At 38.9% G+C, this 19,316-nt stretch overlaps 1 protein-coding gene across 1 annotated transcript in view; it reads right to left on the bottom strand.

Annotated features, from left to right (window-relative positions):
* PDE11A (phosphodiesterase 11A) overlaps nt 1-19,316 on the bottom strand; it is a 332,704-nt gene that overhangs the window by 161,138 nt on the left and 152,250 nt on the right. Inside the window, exon 6 of the mRNA XM_045559347.1 lies at nt 12,572-12,704. Coding sequence (XP_045415303.1) covers nt 12,572-12,704 — 133 coding nt within the window. The remainder of the gene's footprint in view (nt 1-12,571; nt 12,705-19,316) is intronic.

The raw sequence follows: 19,316 nt of genomic DNA, 5'->3' as shown, positions 1-19,316 counted from the left end.
ATATTTTTCCTACTCTATGGCTGATTTCCCCACTCTCTTAATGGTGCCTTTTGATTCAGAGGTTCCTAATATGATACAAATATCTCAATCTTTTAATTTGTGGTTAGTACTTTTTTGGTCTTGTTCAAGAAATCTTTCTCTACTTTTAGCTCATAAAGATATTCTCCCATTCTTTTCCTAGACTCTTTATTGTTTTAACTTTCACATTTAAATTTACAGTCCAACTGAAAATGATTTTCATGTATAATATGAGCTAGGAGTCAAGACTTCTTTTTTTTAAAGTAAAAGTAATATCTGCAGCAAGATTTTTTTTTAAATGGATATTCAATTGACCCAGCACCATTTTGAGGGAAAAAATACCTCTCCCCAACACTCTATAGTACCATCTTTTTCGTTAATCCATTGTCCATATATGTTTAGATCTGTTTCTAGATTCTCTATTCTACTCCCTTGATCTAGTTATCTATTCTTATGACAATACCATTCTGCCTTAACAAATATAGTCTTATAATAAGTCCCATATCTGGTAGTGTCAATCCTCTAACTTAGTCCTGTCTTGACCATTTTTGGCCCTTGGCATTTCCATATAAATTTTAGAATCAACTTGAAGTTTATACACACACACATACACTGCTGGAATTTTGGTTGGGATTATGTTAAATCTATTGATCAATTTGGGGGAGAAATGACGTCTTTATAAAACTGAGTCTTTATAAATACCCCTAATTTTATTTAAGGCTCTTAAAATTTGTCTAAGCAAACTTTTATAGTTTTACATGTGGGCTCTTACACACAATTTGTTATGTTTATACCTCTGTGTTTAAAAACTTCAGGTTATTGTAAATGGTATTAGTATTTTATTTTATAATGCTTGTAATTGGTACATAAAAATAATTGATTTTTGTATATTGAGACTGTATCCATCAATCTTGCTACATTCAATTATGAACTTTACTATCTTACCTGTAAAGGGTTATGAATTTTCTACCCAGACCATCACATCATCTTACTCGACAATTCTTACGCCTTTTAATTATATGAGTTTTAGATTATGTAATTTTTCTTTTTTAGTTTGTTAATAGAGTGAATTACATTGATTGATATTTGAGAATTCCAGATGCAAAACAAAACAGGGGAATACATCATTCATCCAGTGCTCTCTTCCAACAAGTATTTATTTACTGCCTTCTACGTGCCAAACACATTGCCGGGTGTTAAGGATATAAAAACGAATTCAAACAGTCATTATCCTTGAGGTGCTCATAGTCTAGTAAAGATAGAAATATAAGATAAAAATAAGTGTCCAAGTAGAGGACTTCAAAACACAACAGGAAAGGCAACAACTGATTCTGTTTAGAGCATCAGGAGCAGCTTGAGACCCTTTAAAGTGGATCGTCAAAGATGATGATGATGATGATAAGCTAATATTTACTGAATGCTCACTATGTGTCAGGCACCCAGCCCGCACGCATTATTTTATATACTTCCTACAACAACCGTATGAAGTAGGTACTGTTATCATCGTCTCTTATCAGATGAGACTTAGAGAGATTAACTGCCTTGAATGGGAGAGACTGGTTCAAAGGAGGCCAGACAATAGCAAACACATCCATCAAAGTTATCTTCCAAAAGAACAAAGTGGTTTTCTTCCTCTCCCGAAGGATAAAATCTGAATTAAGGCAATGCCAGTAAGCAGGAAGAGAAGAAGAAAGCCAATTTGAGCGAGGTTTGGGAGGTGTAATCTACAGCTCGGGCTAGCCCCAGCAGCACTAGAATGGCTGGGTCTGTTTTGTTTTGCCAAGGGAAGGTCACACCATCGTACACACTATCTTGGTCTGAACCAGCACTGAGCAGTAAGTACAATTGTCTCTGCCAACTCTGAGACAATAATCCCTGTCTAACTTCTCTTAGAACTTCTGAAGCAGTTGAGGGTCAGGTCACAATAGGCAGCAAAAAAAGGAACACACAGTAAGACAGACAGCTCCAGAGGCTCGTGGTGAGAAAAACAAGCCTTAGGCTGTTTGCCAGTGAAATAAAAGAGAATTTTGTTTACCCATAGTTTTTAAAGCACTGCATTTCCCCAAAAGAATTTTTTTTTATTTTGGGAAGGTGGGGGTGCACATTTCCCCATCCCTATGAAGGATAACATTGAGGTTTCTGGTTTGAGGAAGGGTGGTAGAGTTCCTTGAAGTAGGAAATACAGGAAATTTGAGGGCAACGATATCAAATGAACGCACATTACAATTGAGCAGGACTAGAGATAGTAATCTTGGAGTCATCAGCCCTCTGTGTTAATTACATGGGTAAAATCACCAAGGGAGAACTTGTCCAACAAAAGGACTAAGAATTGAACCTTGGGGGACACAATATTTAGTGCTGGAATAAGGTGACAACATTGACAGAGGTGGAAAGAACTGCAAAGCTCATGCTCTTAACCTCTAGGCTTTATTGCACCTCTAATGTTTGGACAGATCATTCAACCTTTCTGGAAATAGGTCTATTGACGTGTAGCCTAAAAAGTACGAATACCCTTAGACTTACCAATTTTGTGTCTAGGAATTTATCCCATGGCAATTAGTAAAGCTATGACAAAAGTTTACATACAAAAGTATGAATCATAGCATTATTTATCACAGTGATATATTAGAAATAACAAGAATGTTCAACTACAGGGGTTAAGTAAATCATAGCGCATCCATACAACAGAATATTATGCATCCAGTTAAAATAATGCTATAGAAGAATATCTACTCATAGGAAAAATGTTTAATATGTTAAGTGATAATAGTGTGGGTGTACAAATGCATCCCATATACATTTGAAAAATCCTGGAAAAATTATAATCATCATAGTCCCCTTTGAATTGCTTGCCTATGGCAGTTTTAAAATTATTGTTGTTATATTCTAAATTTTAGATAATGAACACAAATTATTTGCCCACAAGGAAAAAAGTTATTTTCTAAATAGGATAAGATAGATAATAGGTTATTGAATTTAGCAACATAGTAGGACAAGTGAAGGCAAAGATGGTCAAGAGAAGAAAGGAAGGGATCAGGAATAAAAAGCAAGGTGTTTGTCCTGGAGGAGAGGAAGGTCACACTGAGAAAGCAGAGCTGCATCAACCTAGAGCTACAGCCTTGTGTGGGCTGAGTGCGGGAGGAGAGATGAGGCACCAGAGAATGCTGAGAGTGTCTCTACATTGTTCCTTCTGTGGCCTAGGGAAGGAGGTGAGGCCAGCTCTAAGCAGCTAAGAGAACAGGGAAGAAGGGCTGGTGATGATCAGCATGCTTGAAGAGTCTGATAAAGTGGGAGAGGAGAACAAGGAAGGATGGCAGAGTGTGATGAGAGTGATTGTTTTGATTTTTTAATATCATTAAGGCAATTCCCTAATTGCCTGTTTGCAGCAGTGGCTACTGTTTATGGAAATTTGCACTGGTCCTGGTGAGTTTATAAGACCATATGAAATGGCACGGCCAGGGAGCTCATTTCATCCTCTGCAGGGAATGAAGGAGAAGGAAGAGGGAGATGAAGGAAGCACAGGATCTCTGAAGAATGAATGCCAAACACGGAGAAGGAGGAATAAGAAAGTATGAGGGAAAGAATCATCCTTGTTCGTCAGATAACTCCAACTCTCCAGATAGCATCAGTCAATGGAGCTCAAAAACGCCCATCAGCTGCATGACCCCTACAACGTCACCCAGACTCTCAATGCCTCGATTTTATCATTGACATTTGTCTCCTGCACACCAACATGGTGACACTGGTTCTCTCTAGATTTTGGCATCATCTTTTCTTTTTCCAAGTTGTTATGAGAATGTGTGTGTGAAAGGGTTTCAAAATTTGTAAAGTGCTTTACAAATATAAATATTACTGATATTGAAAGGAATATCTGCCGAAAGATATCTGTCCCAAGTTAGACCATGTGAGGCAAAGCAGCCATTCTAGGAGTCTGTAGTTAAAATAAATATATTATCTGGGAGTGCCTTGTTCTTTCCAATTAAAGATATGTCTACTTAAAAACTGTACCTAGTTTCTGCCTTCATGAGGCCTTTCCCGTTAATGGAGCTAATTAAAGATGGTGTAGCTCTTTGAGCCATCAAAACATACTTGTCATATTTTCCAGCCTCTCAAAGGCAGTCAAAAGAAATGTTAAATAGATGATAATAATATGATGCTATTAATTAATGTGCAGTGTGTTTCTTTTCTCTAGAAAGATATGTACAACTTTAATAGTACTCTACAGCAATACTTTATCCCCAAAGGCTAATCTACTGGTGATAAATTCTAGTACTAGGACAAGGTGCAGGAGCCAGTGTTCCAAGTCAGTTTCTGATTTCCCTGAAATAACAATAGAGAGGAAGTTGATTTTTGCCTACTTTACCTGCACATAGGATCCATCCTAATGGCTTCTAGAATACTGCCTATACATGAGCCCTGAAATTACTGACAAAAAATAACTGACCTTTGTGCTTAGAACTGAGGCACTGTCTCCACTGCCTACGCAGTGAGGTCTGTTGGATTCTTAGAACCACAGGACTCGTATTTGCTTTCACTACTCACAGCTGCCCCACTATGGTTCAAGTCTCAGTAATTCCCCCTCCCTACTGTTTTGAAAATAGAACACAGAGGGGAAGGGTGGAAGCAGAGAGAGCTTCCCTGCTCCTCCTGGTCATCTGCAGTTCTTATGGCCACTATCCAATCTTCCCTACCAAACCCTGCTCTCAGGAAAGGCTCTCAAACTGGTTAACATTAAGTATAAGCAACTGAGAGAAGATGGTCAGTAGGTAATGCACTTCAGCCAATCCACAGAGCTTTATCTCCCGAATTCACTTTTGCACATTTTCCTTGTCACAGAATCATAACTTATAGGCCAGAAGGTGTTACAGAGAATAGGAAATGACCTGTCCTGCCAGACTAGTGCTGGGCATCCACCGAGTGGGATTGCAGGAGTGCTCACCATGAAGATCTGTCAGGTGAAATGGGCTTTACTGCACTGCATCAGAGAGTCTCAGAGCCTGGAGCCCCATTATCCTTACGTGCTACATGACAAGGCTAAGTGCTACTGAGTAGTTTATAACCGGCTTTAAGAAAAATCCCAGAAAGAACTCTACATGGAAGAACTGCATGGGACTGAAGAGCCAGACTTCAGGTCATGACCCCTTAGTGCTAACTGTGCAACTCTGGGCATTGGCCATCCATGGCAGAGGAGACCTTAGGTGCTGATGGGCTTCACACCACTCCTGAATTTGTAACGAATATGTGGACCACCAAATCCATCCATGCTGAGAGGCCTGCCTTACCTTCTAGTTATTTTCTGACATTCCTTTTGCTGAACGAACATTTTCTATGTAAATATTGGGTCCAATTGTTCATTCCTATTGCAGGCAGAAAACAAATCCTACATGTGATGGCTATGAAAAGTCTCTCCATAACTATACAAATGGAAGGAAATACTAAATTAAGCAACAGAATATAATACCTTAGATTGACTAAATAATGGCTTGTTTTGCATTAGTGTATTTTTTTAAATGTGTCCTTTGAATCTAGTATAAAAAGAAGGGCAGAAAGCTCCACAGATAATGTACTAGAGTGCAACTAACTACAGGAAGTTGAATTCCAGAAGCGCAATGCCAACTGAAAGCAAGGCCAGAAAAATTGTTTTATGGTGAAGGTATTTGTAAATAGAGCATGCATTCCAAGAAGTCACCTGATACAATGGCAGGTCATCTACAAATGCAGTTTATGTACATGTTGTTAGAACAATCTCAGACAAAGCTTCTAGTTGAAATAAAACCCAAGTAACACCCCATACTGGCAAAAGCTATAGAAAATAATCCATCTGAATTCCCTTAAACTACAGCAAGGCAACTTGCTTTACCTAGGTCTTGCATTATTTCAATCCTAGTTTTGAATAATTGTTTCTAATTTTTGGAGGGTGTACAATAACCTGGTAAAATGTAATTTCACATAAGATATAAAGGGTCTAAAATTTTTAAATATCTTTATACTTTTTGATGATTATAAAAATAATATGAACACATGAAAAAATTTAAAGCAAAAAGTAAAATCAAAAGCTTTAGTGTATATAACATACATAATAATATATGGTACATTCATAAATAACACATAGATAATATATTTAACAATATTGAACAATATTCAACAATAATGCCTATTATGTACTAAACATTGTTCTAGGCCTTAGGGATATATCAATGAACAAAACTAACAAAATTCTTATCTTCATAGAGCTTATATTTTAGTGATAGAAGACAGATGGTAAACAATACAGAAAACACATAAATAAATTACACGTTAGAAGGTGTTAGGACAATGGGGGGAAAAGAGAGCAGGACTAGAGGGATAAGGAATACCAAGAGTGCCAGGCCTCACTGCCAGGTAACATTTGAACAATGGCTTTAAAGAGGTGAAGATGTGAGCCACACAGATACTGGGGAAAGAGTATTTCAGTTGAGGGAGTGTCGAGTGCAAAGGCCCTGAGGTGGTATGTGTGTGGTATATTCTAGGAACAGGGAGGGTAGTGTGACTGGCACAGTATGGGTGAGGGCTGGGGGTAGACAATACGGTGCCAGATGGCATAGGGCATTATAAACCTCTGCAAGCATTGTGAGTTTGTCTTTAGTGAAATAAGGAGACATTGAAGAGTTTGTGAGCAGAGTTGTGATATGACTTAAAATATAAAAGCCTCTGGCTATTGTGTTGAGAATAGAGTATAGAGGGGAAGGGTGGAAGCAGAGAGACAGATTAAGAGACTATGGCCATGAAATAGTCCAGAGATGATGGTGGCTTGGACCTGGGTGGTAGCAGTTGAGTGGTGAGAAGTGGTCAGATTCTGGATGAATTATGGGATTGGACTACCTGATGAATTAGTTGTTTAACATGAGAGAAAGAGGAATCATACCTATAAAATTTTTGGCTTAAGCATCATGAAGGATCGAGTTGCCTCAACAGAGACAGGCAAACAGAGAGAGAAGCAGGCTTGGCGGGAGAGAAGACGTGGGCTCTGTTTAAGACATGTTAAGTTTGAAGTGTCTATTAGAAAAATATGTGCATATCTAATATATATATATACCCACATATATTATTCTATACATACTTCTACACATTTTTCTGAGCATATTTCTCTGTGGCTTGCTTTTTTTCTTATAGATATCTTAAAATATTCGGCCATATAGATTGATTATGGGATAGAAACACTTTGTGTGGACTCAATTTTAGTCTTTATTAGGGTGTGACAGGCCGAGTTCTAAGACGGCCTGTAAGATTCCTGCCTATTGCCACCCGCTGCCCTGCAGCTTGTGCACATCTTGTCTAATGCCTCCCCTCAAGTGTGGGCAGGGCCTGTGAATACGACAGGACAGCTGCTTCCCTGGTTAGGCTATGTTATATGGCAAAGGTCATGGGATAATCACTCCTCTGATTATGTAAGTCACCGTTGACATTATGTAAGTTTCTGTCACAGCCAACTGGAGTGAGATTCTCCCCTTGGCTTTCAAGAATTAAGCTGCCATAAGCTAGGATCTGAGGGCAATCTCTAGGCGCTGAGAGAGATCCTCGGTCAACAGCTGGTAAGAAAATCGGGGCCTCATTCTATAACTGCAAGGAGCTCAATTCTGCCAACAACCTGAATGAGCTTTGAAAAACATGCTAAGATCCAAATGAGAATTCTCTCTGCCAATAGCGTGATTTCAGTCGTGTGTAGAGAACCCTGCCATGCCATGCCCAGACCTCTAACCTACAGGAACTGTGAGATGATAAGTGGGTGTTGTCTTAAGCTGCTGAGTTTGTGGTGATTTGTTATGCAGCAATAGACAATTGATACACATAGGATTCCTGTCAACGTCTTCAGAAACACACATGGATACCTCCTTCCCATAGAGCAAATGACTGATAAAACTACAAAACCAATTAACATGATAACCCACGACCGTAAGTGTTTCTTGTGTCACTATAAGTAAATATGATCAGTTATATTTAGTGAGGTCTTTTCTGTCTTACATCCTTTTCTTCTCTTTTTTTTTTAATGACCTGATAATGAGCTTTAATTTCTTACGTCCTTTTCAAGGATCATAGATTCTTATAACGGAACAAACAGTGATTTTCATAGGTTTGTAGAATTTAAAGCTCAGAAACTTAGTTCTGGCTCTGTGACTACCTTATATAACCATTCTGTCATAATTTCCCACCCATAAACCAAGGAGTTTGGCCTCAAACCCCACATGCTATCAAGCCCAGCAGGTGCCACTTCTGAAAGTCAACTGAAACAGGCATTCAAAAAGCAAGTAATCACCACGGCTTGTCTGCTAAGTCTGCTCTGTTTACCACAAGGAGGGAACTCCATTAAATATTTAAGACCGTCACAAAGAGAACACCCAGCAGGTGAACAACTATGATTACTTGCCCCATAGCCCTCTCAGCAGGCACCTGACAGCATCTGGCATGAGGTTTACATCACATTAAAGACATCCCTTTGTAGCTTCTATCAAAAGAAGACCAATCGTTTCAAAACTGAGATTTTAAAATAAGGATAATTCTCTTGCTACATGTCTTTGGGTAGAGTTTCTGAGGACTTCTGACAAGTTATTACAGGGTAGAAAAGACACGGAAGTTAGAAATCTAGTTTACTTACATACTTTAACTGTACACCGAAAGCAAAGCTTGATAGAGTAAACTATCTTTTATTGATAGAAAATAGCCACTGGTGTCATGAATGCCCAAACTGATAAGTTTTGCATGCTATTCCAAATTGGAGAAGAAACTTCCAAATGAACACAAATGGATGTGCTGGGTCACCACCAGCAGTTAGTGATCTGAAGAATCCACAAGATAGTCCACTGGACAAGTCATTCATAAGGTGGTGCTGAACAATTTCATTCATAAAATGGGAACACCTCCCTAACCCACTGACACTGATCAGGAACACCTATTTGGGCTTAATTTGAACAAAAACTAAACTCCTATTATGTTGAGCCACAGAGATTTTGGAGTTTAATCCGTTGCCTTAACTGATACAGGAATTTGAAATGTAGGCACCAGGGCTTATGTTTGAAATATACAAATGCAACCAGCTCTTAGCTGTATGTTTTAAGGGCTGGTGGGTTGCTTGGGCTTGGGCAGTATACCTAGCCCCTGAAATTTGATCATCTCCAACGTGCCTAGGTAACCTGGTCTCTGAATGCCTGGCCACTCGTGTGAAGAGCCACATCTACATCCTTCTGGCTCCTATAAGGGAGGACCTGGTGATCACTCCTGCATGGTTTACGGAGTATTTATATAGGACTTAACATATTACAAACTAAGTAGTATGCCCAAGACTCCTCAGCTTGTGAATGAGCAGACAGGACAAAAACGTAGGTGTGCTGGCCATAAGTTCCCGTGCCTGTGTGGAGAGAGGAAAGAAGGAAGTAGCGACTCTATTGCTCAGGTAGCCCCTCAGCAGCTGATGGTCCTCCCATCAGAGGCCGCTCAGGGAGAGGGATTTGGATTAGGAACCAGAAGTTCCAGAGTCTGCTCTGTGCCCTGCCTTGAGGAAGCAGCTGTGTGGCCTTTGGCAAACCACTTCAGTCCTCTAAGTTTCTATTTCCTCACCTGTAAGTTAAAGAAATCTCTAATATTTTATGTATGTTGATGTATCTATGGTATAAAATCCCATTATAGGGCCAATCCATTCTGGGGCATTCTATCCCAGAGTGTTACATTTTCTGATGAATTGGGGTCCTTCTTCATGCCCAGGTTGCCACAATTATCCACTAAGCCATTGAGAAATTTAGGATATTAATAGATACTGGTGCTCAGGATAACTGCATTTCTGGCAAATTTATAATCATTATGTAGACTTAGGCTGAGAAAGTCTATAGGAAAAATAGGAGATGCTTTGAAAAGGATTCCCCATGCTACTTCTCTGCAAATAATCATTCTTGTTAACCAAACTCGAACTATTCAGGAAAGTCAGTGCAGAGAACAAAGAAGCAAGCACTTTCCCAGTGGAGATTACAATTAGTAATTAATCCTGGATTTTAAAAATTGTTGGCTATTATAATATTCTACCACTGATAACTAACTATTCAGTTAAGATTGCTTAGAAAAAAGATGGACCCATGTATCAGACTCAAAAAAGGACTCACACCTTTGCAGGAAGACAACATAATTCTAAAAGGTGCTCTCTGTCTCTAGGATGATTCTAGAAGCACTTTTAGTGGTGGGGTGAAAGGATGAAGCAATTTCATTTTGTCATGGGATTTTTTTGTCTTGAGGAAAATATTTAACACACTAATGAAAAAATATTACCTGCAATGGTTGTCTTTATCTTATGATCTATACCATCTTACATCAGGCTTTGTGGGCAGAAGGTTCCAGCCTCTTAGTCTCTTTCTTGGGAGAGCCCTGTGGCTCAGTCTGGAGTATGTTACATTCATTATTAACACAAACAGTTGCCATCTGTCCCTGAGTCAAAATATACTTGAGGAGAGAGGAAGTCTAAGCAGATAAACAATTTTGCTTGTCCTGGTGTGATATAACACACACACACACACACACACACACACACAATTTCTAGGACATATCTACTTTTAAAATTTTTCTCTCAGCATGAGAAGGGAAACATAAGGTAACTTTGAATTTCAGTACCATGCAAAGAGAATGTGTTAAAATCACGGTACAATGCATCTTCAGATTTGCATTTAAAATCCAGTATTAGCTGGATGGCAGATTGAAAGCATTTGGGTAGAAGGCCAAGAAATAATGATGGTCTATGTTCATGTTTTTATTTTATTATAAGAAAGAAAGTGATTTCATGAAATAGTCCCTGCTTAACCTACCATAGTTTACTGTCTTCAGACATCATTGCTTCTAACTACTAGATCAGGGCATGAAATTTTTATGCCCAATCCCACAGAAATAACTGTTGCCTTTTTGCTTGAGAGTCCACATTGTTCTTTTTATAGATCAGCAGGGCAGGCTGCCTTACTGGACCAGTCTATACGTGGAGGAAAATGTAATATGGCTGTATCACTAATCAGAAAGGGATGTGGTAAGAATCTGCCTGTAGATATAAGCATATGATATATTCAAGCTCAGTAAACTATATTAGCAAGAATTATTCTTGATATATCACTTAAGTTTATGAAATGTGCTACTTTTCATAAGAAAAGAAAAACAATGATTGGACAAGAATTTTTCATTCCTTGGTAAAGGTAAAGATGCTTACAGCTTATGATCCAGCATGTCATTCTATTAGGCATAGATTCTAGAAAAACTCCTATACTTGAGCATTCAGAGACAGGTACAAGAATGTCCCTGCAGTTATATATGTGACAGTAAAATACTGAATCCAAATGCCCATTAACACTATCGTGGATAAACTAAGTGATGCTTATTCATACAATGGAATATTTTGCAGCAATGAAAAGAAATTAATGAATTACAAGCTTATACAACCCAATAACATACTGTTTGGAGAAAAAAAGTAAGCCACAGAAGAATACACATAGTATTATTCAATGTATGTAATGTTCAGAGACATGCAAAATATAACAATATATTTGGCAGGGATTCAAACATGTGCAACGAAACTATATAGAAAAGCAAAGGAATTGTAAGTTCAGATTCAGGATACTGGTACCTCTGTGGGGGAAATGAAGGAGATGAAGTTAGAGAAAATCAATACAAAGATTCAGAAGTAATGATCATGTTCGTTTTCTTAAACTTGGTGGTGGGTACCTAGGTGTACACTGCATCATGTTCTTTATACCTTTACACACACACACACACACACACACACACACACAGAGACAGAGAGAGAGAGAGAGAGAGAGAGATAAAGTCATTCTGTCACCCAGGCTGGAGTGCAGTGACATCATCATAGTTCACTGAAACCTCAAACTCCTGGGCTCAGTGATCCTCTTGCCTCACTCTTGCCTCAGCCTCCTAAGCAGCTGAGACTACAGGTGTGTGCCACCATGCTGGGCTAATTTTTCTATATTTTTTGTAGAAACAGGTCTCACTCTTGCTCAGGCTGGTCTTGAGCTCTTGACCTCAAGTGATCTTCCCACCTCAGTTTCCCAAAGTGCTAGCATTACAGGCATGAGCCACCACGCCCAGCTCCTTTACATATATTTTATGAACCAATTTTTAAAAAGGAATGGTGTAATTTCTTGATTCTTTTTGCTTCCCCAGAATTTGACTCTCTTTATGGTCCAAAGCTAAGAGCAGAATAATAACAACTCATACCAAATTTAGCACTATAATCTGGGGTAGGAAATGACCGTTGTCCCCTGACATCTAACCAGATGTGTTGCCTTTGTAACAATAAATTGATTTTTCTGCATAGCAAAGCCTTTCGCTTTGTTCAGCTATTACTGATGTTACTGCAGTACCTGGCAGTCAACAGTAGGCAGTTCTAAAAATCAGATCACAAGGGAAGGATTGAAAGAATTGCTAGTAAACTTGGGACTGCTGTCCATCTGTATTATGTCCCTTTTCTGCTTCAACGAGCAAACTATCAACAGTGCGACAAGGGAACCTATGACTGTAGCCACAGGGCTCCTCTTACCTCGGCATCGAAGCGCGGGTCCTGGTAGGCATCACTGATGTTCACCGGGAGGCCTGTTGAAGCCACCAGCTCGGCCACGCTGTTGTTTATCAGCCAGTCGGAGTAGGATGATTTCTCCATGCTTTCTTTGAAACTATCAGAGCCAAATTAGGAAGTAAGAAAAGAGAGAAACATAAGTTTGCTTGAAAACAGGCATAAACCACTAACAGCAGGATTATCTACCCTCAGTAAGAAAAGATAAGTAACATTAGTCATAGAACAATAGTGAGGTAATTATCAGTAGTTACTTCAAAATGACTTACCTGCTATAATAATCAAATCCATGGATAGAAACCATAGATTCTCTGTGATCCAGAGAGCAACTCTAGGTTATGTTTAGGCCCCAAAGCAGGCAGACATAAAGGAGATCATCAGGTAATGACCAAAATTGATGAGAGGGCATCAACATTGTGGCCTAATAAAATCCCACCAACCTCCCCAGCCTACCTCCCTTAACTGAAAAGATTAGATCTTTTGGTAGCAGGAAAAATGAAACCTCAAAATTAACAAAAATCAGAAAATAAATTGAGAATTTATAAAATTCTAAATGTAGGAAAAAAGCATGTCTAGACTATGTGTAATTGTAGTAATTATGTGAATAACTATTTTAGGATCTTAGTCTCTATTTTTGTAGTTTCAGAGTTTGTTTCTTAACAAAAGCACATTTCCTGCTTATGAAACCTCACTTAAAAGCCTGTTTCAATGCTATGGGCCCCTAACATTAATAATTTAAATGATATCCATATTTGATTTGAACAAGAAATTTTATGCTAAATGATTTTGTGAACTTTCCCTTTTATCACTTTCATGACAGACATTAGATTTACAAAAATGCTGTAAGAATTAGTACGTTTCCCCTCTCTCCTTCCCAACGTTTTCTTCCACAGGTACATACTGAGCACTTCCAGGAACTGTGGAGATGCAAAATTGTGTACAGCTCAAGAGCATTAGCAAGGAAAAGTTTCAGGGAGGATGTTTGATTAGTGGCCTGGAAGGTGGTGACTGAAATTATGTGAATGAATATGAATATTCTAGGGTAATGTTTTTCAAACCATATTCTGGGGAAATGAGTATACCACAGCAATAATAATAACTCTATTGAATTTTTAATATAAACTGCATTATATGTAAGAAAACACTAACCACTGTACGTAGTCATTGTTAGGCAAAAATGTGCCTGTATGGAACTTATGCCATCATGAGAATGCCAGAAACTGATCATCAGATGCATGAATGGGTGGGAAGCACAGAGATTATTTATCATCATTAATATATCTCATCTGTAATGATTGGTGGTCTATGTCAGAAAAATTCAGCATATATTTATAATATTATTCATTTCATATTGCACATTAAACATTAATAGTACTTAAACTTATTCTCTATGGCTGAAAATGGAAGTTTTAACAAAAAGCTGAGTCTTGTAGTTCTTAGATGGTGCCTAAATCAGAAAAGTAAAAAGACTGAGTACTTCAAAGAGAAGATGAAGCTTCATTTTCTAAAACAAAAAACCAAACAAGAAAAGTTTATGCTTTATATTCTCCTTGTTGTTTTATACCTCTGAGAAGTGAAATTTTATGTTGTGCTGCAATGAAAGCAAAATCTAGAAAGAAACACAATAATGTACCAGATACAAGAATCTAACTTAATGAAGTTATTTCTAAGTTTATAAAAGGGTGTAAACTGAATTCTGACCTTTCTTTCAGGGATCAATTGACCTGTCAGTTCAGTCTGTGCTGTCTTTTTTTTGTTTTTGTTTTTCTTTTTGAGACAGAGTCTCACTCTGTTGCCTGGGCTAGAGTGCCTTGGTGTCAGCCTTGCTCACAACAACCGCAAACTCCTGGGTTTAAGCAATCCTCCTGCCTCAGCCTCCCGAGTAGCTGGGACTACAGGCATGCGCCACCATGCCCGGCTAATTTTCTCTGTATATTTTTAGTTGTCCAGCTAATTTCTTTCTATTATTTTTTTAGTAGAGACAGGGTCTCGCTCTTGCTCAGACTGGTCTCAAACTCCTGAGCTCAAACGATCCGCCTGCCTTGGCCTCCCAGAGCGCTAGGATTACAGGTGTGAGCCACCACACCTGGCCCACTCTGTGCTATCTTTATACTTTATTCCACACTATAATTTTTAGAGTGTTCTGTGATCACACAGTTTGGAAAGTGCTGACCTAGTGCGTGCTACGGAGAGTGGGAAGCAGAGCTGCAGCAGGACCCTGGGAAAGGGTCTGGGTAGACGAGTCATGGAGAGGAAGATGAGAAATGGTGGATAGGTGGAGCCAAGGAAGGAGCCGATTTTACCAGCAAGTGTCAAAACCTTTAAGCTGGGTCTTTCAGGATGGGCAAGAGCTTAGCAAAGAGAGATTGGAAATATGACAGCCCTTGAAATATTTAGCAGTAATTAACATGTCCCCTGCATTGTCCACCTAACATTGTTCTTTTCCCACCTATCCCCAGTCCTTCAGTACTCCCCTTGTGGCACACCTTCCTTATTTTCACACCGTGCCAGTCCTAGACATAGCTCTGCATGTTAATAGTCCTTGTGAATGTGAAAGCTCGTGCAGAACACAGTGCCCCACTGGGTCTGAGCAGGATGGAAATGGGATGACCACCTCCTTCATTCTAGACCTGTTCCCACCAACAAAGGTCAGGATTAATAATTCCCAATAGGTCACCTTTTTGCTGGGTTTTGGGGAGCTGAAATTAATATCCAAAGTTGAAGTAACCAAATTTCTTGAGTCCAAAAAATCTAGCAAGAGATATCAAAAGCCAATTAATTCAACACTAAGATTTCAGTTTGGGCCAGAACCAACAGAGATTCACTGCAGTTTGGAAATACATCTATAACTTGATTGATCCCAGATTGTGGGTACAAATAAGTTCATGTCAACTTAGTGGTTCTTACTTGCCATGTACATAATTGTAATACCACAGAGACCTCTGAGTCCTCTCTCAACCTCCAGTCTTTGGGGAGACTTATTTTTTATTCAAGCCTTCTTGTGGAAGCCCACTGCTTAGAAGCCACTTGAGGGCAGCTGGCCACTGGATGCCAAGGTGCCCAAGCTTCATGGAATGAGAGAAAAATACTCTCTGCCACACTCTGTGCAGCATTTTCATCTCTGGGCCCTAACGCCATATTGCCTGTGCCCCCATTGTCACAAATTTCCTCCTTAAACAGTTCCTTTAGCCTTTGCCCATACCCTCTCATACTCTCTCTGTATAGGTAGGAGCTAGGGCTTAGCTGTCCATCCATAAACAGGTCGATACTCATGTGCCAACTTCTTCTCTAAGCAAAAAGAAAAAGACCCTATCAGTCACTGCATACAAGCGAATGTCTGATGTGAGTGCTGGTGGGTATGCATGTGTGTTACCAAGATAGTTATTATACTCCAATGCACAAGAGGAAAAAGTGGCACAGAATTCTTTACATTTATTTGTTGTTAAAAAACCAAAGCTCAGTTGAGAAATAATTCAAATGTTTCCAGAGTTTTGGGTTTTTTTTTTAAACAAACTAATTCATTTGTTCATGTTTATTAGCTTCTTACATTCAAGTCATAATGCTATTTTGACCCTTGCGGTGGGGATATTAAAAAAAAAGTCTGACTTAAAGGGAAAAAAAAAGCAAAACAGCAGACAGAAAAAAAAAAATCCTTGAAATAAGGGTCTGAGAAAAATAAAATAAATATAAGTGACACCTAAATTTCAGTGAAACCTCTTTAAAAGGTAAAAATCTACTACTTAATAGCTTATTTTAACTCTCTTAAAAGGCAGACTTCCTTAAGTTCAGGATTCATTCTAAAATAACAGGCTAGTTGTAAAAAAAATTCCTTAGCTTATTATTTTGCTAGAACCAGGGGCATAGGAAGATGTAGGTTTTTCAGTGAGTTTCATGCAAAGGGCTGCAGTTTAGATTCTCCTTCCTCAGTAGTGTCTTGTTTCCAAATGTGAGATTCAAAATGACTTCAAAGAGAGTTTCATGAGCTCAAATATATTGACTGTGGAGGAATAACAGAGAATTGCCCAATTATAGAAAACACATAATTCCTGAAATATGGCCGCCCCTTAAGTGAGGGCCAGTGAGGTAGATATAAACCTCAGGGTTGACAAGTTGCAGCCATGTAGGAGGGAAATCGATACAAGCAAAACAAAAACAAGACAAAATACCCCAGGAGAAGTGACTTCAACATCTTCATTTGTCTGAAAATTCTAGCTTAGCTGAAGGTTCAAGCACAGAAAACTGTGAAAATAAACTTAAGACTATCTTCAGAGTTACTTCTCCAAAAAAACAGTCTACATTAAAAGACAAAACATCTGAATACAATAATGTTAATCATTAGACTATGTCTGTGTTGATGTTTCTGCTCTCAACATAAGAGTTTACTTGTATGTCTTCCCTAGAAACTCCCAGGAGGATTTCACTCTTTCAGGAATGACCATTGGCTGGGTCTCTACTAAGTGCCGGATGGGAGTGGGATGAATCTTGCATGAGGTGAATGATAAGGGTCTTTTCCTTTTTGCTGAAAGAAGTTGGCACATGGAAACCCATCTGTATATGGATGTCAGCCCAGCCTAGCCCCTGCTTGTACAGAAAGGAGTATGGGCAGAAGCTAAAAGGCCAGACCCTCTGAGAGCTCACAACAGAGACAATGGAGTGTGACAAATGCCCTGAAGGAAGGATATGCTAGACATGGGAACAGAGAAAAGAAGGGCCAGTTCTGTTTGTGTTAAGAATGGTATTTGGGGAACCGCTTCACAAAGGAAGTTGGTCTAAGCTGTCTTTGGAGGATAAGAGTTCACCTGGCAGAGAAAGGACATATAAAACAATGCAGACAAAACTACACCGTGAGTAAAGCTTTAGAAGTATGGGTTTTCTGTACTGGTACAGTGAGTAGTAGAGCTAATACTGAGATACATGGTGGAAGTCATTAATAAGGCTACAGTGGAAGAGGCCAACCAATACATTGTGTGTTTCCATGAGCATAATTTGTCTCCCAAACCATGTCCACGAATACAACTCTCTCACCTATATCAGTGGCCCCTGGAGCCCTGAGTTCCCTGTGTATATATATCCAAGTACTTTCTGGAGACTTCCTCCTGGCTATCCCCAGGCACTTCAAATTTGCCATTTTCAAGACTGAACTAACACGTTAATTAATGATCATTAATGAAGACTGTGGCCATTAACTAAAAATAGATCATTAGGGTGAGAATACAAGTTTCAACACAGACACAATGTATTTTCTCATTGCCAAGGAATGATTGTCAATTGCCCTTCTGCCAGCTTGAGTATTATTACCCAGTGAGGATGGAACCCAGAGAGATGCAGAGTCAGGAACTCAAAGAAATATTTAAGACAGATATTTCTTTTCTATGCTTTCCAAACAAAAATCAAGTTTTGATCTACAGGTTATATATGGTAGTATTTGACATTTTGTTTCATTGATTAGAGGTTAGTCTGAACTTTGACTCACAAAGAAACTCCATTCCTTACTTTTTTTTCTCAGGTAAGCCTGTCTATCCCTGGGGCCCTTCCTGAAGCCTCCAGCTGTGCAACATTATTTGAAGTTGTCTTTTAATTAGGAGATTAAGAAACTAAGTCAATACCAGTGGGACTCAAAGACAGGACCCCAGCAGGAGAGTCTCAAACACCCAGGACTGGGCCCTTAATAATCTCCTAATGGCTTCAGTAGATCTTTGAAGGCTATCAGACAAGTCTCTTAGTCATAAAAAGTAATGGGAGAGAGTGTAATTAGCAAGCAGCACCAGGCTGTCAGCTCTTGCCCTGTGGTAGAAGTCGGCTCTAAGTTGCAGGAGTTCTTAAAGTTTATCATGACCTGTTAATGGACTTGCCTTTAAGGTCTTGCCTAAGGACACTTTATCACACTCTTCTCTCATTTTAAGCATTCTTTGTTATCAGAAATTAAGATGTGGTAACCAAAGAGCACATTTTCTATCTCTCATTTCCTCAAGTTGTACAATTAGAATGATGAGATTAACCACCCTTTGGAGTTGGTGTCACTTTGGAGTTGTTACTCTTAGAAAAATGTCAGATGGCATTGCTGTGAGTGGTTGGTGTCTACCATTTAGTGTCATATAGTGACAACTGCTTGGTTTCACAGCCAAGCAAATCTGGGTGGTATTTTTAAAATCCTGGGCCAACATTTCCTATAATAACTGTGAAACTACAGGTAATATATTAATATCTCTGATTTTTAATTTCCATAATGGAATATAGGGGAAATAAAACCCACTTTGTGGGGCTGTTTTGAGGCTACAATACTAGAATGTTGAAGAGCACATGGCACATGGAAAGCTTTCAATAAATATCAGTTCCTTATATCACAAAGATTTTTCTTCTATTAAAAACACCAAGGTGAGACATTCTCTGTTTAACTGTTTAATTCATGAGGCAGGAGATAATATGCTAACTGCTTCTGACAGTGGCATCTTTGTGAGATTTGGAGAGGTACTAAAGAGAAAATGTGCTAGTTGGCAAAATTGCTGATAATAGAGCACAGTTAGGATTCTGTCCTGCTAGAGGTTTCAAGCAGCCCCACCACATCTCTCTGTGAAGACACTATGGTCACATTCATACATCTTTGGATTGAGAGCACAACTTCCCAACAAGTCCTGCATACTCATACACACACAGCAAGAAAGGAGAAGTAGACACAATTTGTTAAAATATTAACTAAAGCATGTTAAACAGG

The sequence above is a fragment of the Lemur catta genome, chromosome 8 (assembly GCF_020740605.2).
Source record: "Lemur catta isolate mLemCat1 chromosome 8, mLemCat1.pri, whole genome shotgun sequence".
In the NCBI taxonomy this organism is placed as follows: Eukaryota; Metazoa; Chordata; class Mammalia; order Primates; family Lemuridae; genus Lemur; species Lemur catta.
The sequence above is the reverse complement of the archived record's forward strand: the minus strand, read 5'-3'. Positions and strand labels throughout refer to the sequence as shown.